Raw genomic sequence first — 3004 nt, 5'->3', positions numbered from 1 at the left:
CCCGCACGCTTCAGCACCCTCGCTTATTTCATTCCCACACAGCACAACCTCCCGTTCCGCAGCTGAGCAGTGCTGAAACACAAAGAAAACAAAAGGAAATGCACATTGTACTGATTGGTCGACGAAACGCACCAAAAACAAAAAACGGATCGGCAGGGAGTTAATAACTCTTGGAAGCGCTGTTTTGAAAAAAAAAATCAAAAACAATTGCATGTCGCTTTCTTCACCTTAGTTTCCTTCACAGGACGACAAATGCCCACTATCTTTGCCCTCAACTCCGCGGTCGAAACCTCGACAAACTCAATGTTGCTCTCGCGGAGAAAGTCGGCGACTGCCTTCTTCAACTTTGCACCCTCAGGTCCCGAGTGCCGACCGGCACCGGTAATAATTTGCATTTCAGCCACCTCACCCACGGAGGCCTCCCGCAGGCGTTCAACACGCGACTTCAACATATTAACTGCCTCTTCTACTCGCAGGCCATGCATGTCAAAGTAGTCCTTCCCTTTACCCTTGTTTTCGTTGTTGTGCCTTGCAATGGCATTGGCAGCCTCCTGGTTCTTCAAACGCATTTGCTCGCCCGCCTTCTTTGCCTCTTCCAGCGTTAAGCTGACCTCATGCTTCTTTCCTTCACCGCGTAACCGAGTAACCTCATCAAGTAATTCTGCACGCTTGGTTGCCCACGCTGCTGCATCCTTACGCAGTCGACTCCCCTCAGGTCCCTCATAATCGGGGTTAATGGCTGCGTTTATGATGTCACGCACACGACTCGTAGCGTCACTCAACTTCTCCTTGTTGTCAGCGGTAATGCAAACCCTGCAGCCATCGCTTATGGTAATTGTTGCTCCCGTTTCACACTGCAGACTCTTAATGGTGGACCCGCCCTCGCCAATGACGTGACCAATAAACTCCGGTGGCGCTTCTATCACCTCCTGCAGTGGATTCATTTCCCCATTTGCTCCTCCCTCGCCGCCTTCCCGGCACCCCGTGACATGCATAGTTGTAAAAAACGGTTCCAATATGATTGTTTATCCCTTCACTAAACCTACGTTTAAGGGTAGATGCATTACACCGTGGCAGAAGGTGGCAAAGAACGGAAGGTCATTCACCAACAGGCCAAAACAACTTTCGACTCACCGCCGTTGGATACAACGAAATATGACACCCGTGAACACCCCCAATTATTTTTTCCAACGAGGAAAAGGTTCCGTGGTGAGGTGTCCCCTGTTCCCAAGTGGTTAACGATATCAGTATCGCCTCACCATTATTGCAACCAATTGGCAACGAGAAAGCTTCTTCCCGGCGCACTACACAGCAAAATTAAGCAGCCGCGCTTCCCCAATCGAATCCCAATAAACAAATATGTCACGTACTCATTCAGGCTGGTCTTTAGCCAGATGCCGGTGGATAACCAATGTTTCCACAGCTTAGTGTGCTGTTTCTGTCACCGCAACATTCCATAATTATTTATATTTGAAAATTTAAAATGAAACAGCAGATTGCCTTACAGTCGCATCTGCAATCGATTGAAATTCAACTAAAAGATCACACCACAAGTTACCAACGACGTACAGTTGTGAAAGGGAGATGAGACAAAAAAAAAAGGACACATTCCATCGGCGAGGGGGAAGCGAGTTGCGGCATGCACGAAAAGCTCGAACCTTCGCCTTAGCCAAGAGGTTGTCAACATGATCATACGCACATACTCACGCACATGCACAATTCCATAACTTCGTATAAAATCTCAGTAAGCAAACGCAACCGTCAACGGTAATAGCTGCGGCTCCTATAGGCATGGAGGAAAAACAAGCGCTGCGTGCCTTCCGAAGATGAAACCGACAGCCTTGCATTCAAGTGGTTACGAGCGACCCGCGTTCAAGTATGAAAAGATTCAGGGTAAAACAAAAGAAAGAAAAGGGAAAATCCAAAGAGTTGGCGAAGTAAAGCACACAGACCCAAGGCGATCTGTCACGGGTAAAATGATGGTGACTCATTTGAATGTGGAAATTGGTCAACTGTGCACACCCACAGGTATCAATAGCCCTCAAAGAACCCGTGCAGTAGCGTTGCACGGCAAAGTAGGAGGAGAAAAGCAAAATAAAAAAGGTGAAAGTACGTGTGAGAATAAAAACAGAACCCAAAGGAACGCTGACGGTGGAAGTACGGAAAGAAGAAACTGCGCACGCCGTCGTACAGTTATAGCACACAGGCGCGCACAGACAGAGGAGGGGGAAAAGAAAAAGTCGCTATCCAAACCATCCATCAAACCCTTCTTTCCGTTCTTGGTGACGAGTTTTCGCCGTTTTGCTATGGACCCAACCCGCATCTAGAGAGGAGATCGGAATTGGTACGTGAGCAGAAAAGATTTGGTGTTTCTTCATTTCGCTTAATAGAACAAATACAGTGCAAGCAACCAGACGCTTACGCACCTGCAATCCGCCCCACTATCAATCCCATATACACTCCCTTCCATTCGGCCCAAATGTACAGGTGCTTACGCACGGCAATAATAATGTACATTCTTTCCTACCAACACGTGTTCATCATCCTCTGAAGCTCCATCAGGACTACTAAACCAGAGTCGTGAGTGGGTACTGTTGTCATCCGTTTCATAATACAAGCTATTCTCTACCATCGTGCCGTCATCACCACGATACAAATTTCCCTCAGCGAAGATAAGCAGCGACACAAGTAGACGCGCTCGTTTGTTGTAAAGGAAGTAATGCTGTGAGAAAAGCGCCCGTGACGCCATGGGATCACAACTGGGCGAGGCAAAGCGGAAGTACTCACATCCCTGACTTGCATCAGATGCGTGCTCCGTTACGCGGACCCAAAACTGTCCTACAGCCGGACCGCACGATGAGGGAAATGAGCGCAGTGTGTTGTTGACCTCCGCCCGCACATGGGCCTCATCACATGGCACAAAATCCTCCTCCGTCAGAACAGAGAAGTCATAACCGTCCTCACCATAAATGCTGTTTAGCGCGGCCACGAGAAACACCAACCG

At 48.4% G+C, this 3004-nt stretch overlaps 1 protein-coding gene across 1 annotated transcript; it reads right to left on the bottom strand.

Moving 5' to 3' along the window:
• Window positions 1-197: 197 nt before the first annotated feature.
• TEOVI_000163900 (KH domain/Domain of unknown function (DUF1771)/Smr domain containing protein, putative) lies at window positions 198-995 on the bottom strand (the record flags this gene model as incomplete). Its single annotated transcript, XM_067224843.1, has 1 exon — window positions 198-995. The coding sequence occupies one exon, from the start codon at window positions 993-995 to the stop codon at window positions 198-200; it is 798 nt and encodes a 265-aa protein (XP_067080944.1).
• Between the last annotated feature and the right edge of the window lie 2009 nt (window positions 996-3004).

Source organism: Trypanosoma equiperdum (genome assembly GCF_001457755.1).
Source record: "Trypanosoma equiperdum strain OVI genome assembly, contig: ctg_397, whole genome shotgun sequence".
Classification (NCBI taxonomy): domain Eukaryota; phylum Euglenozoa; class Kinetoplastea; order Trypanosomatida; family Trypanosomatidae; genus Trypanosoma; species Trypanosoma equiperdum.
This window is presented reverse-complemented; position numbering and strand designations above follow the sequence as displayed.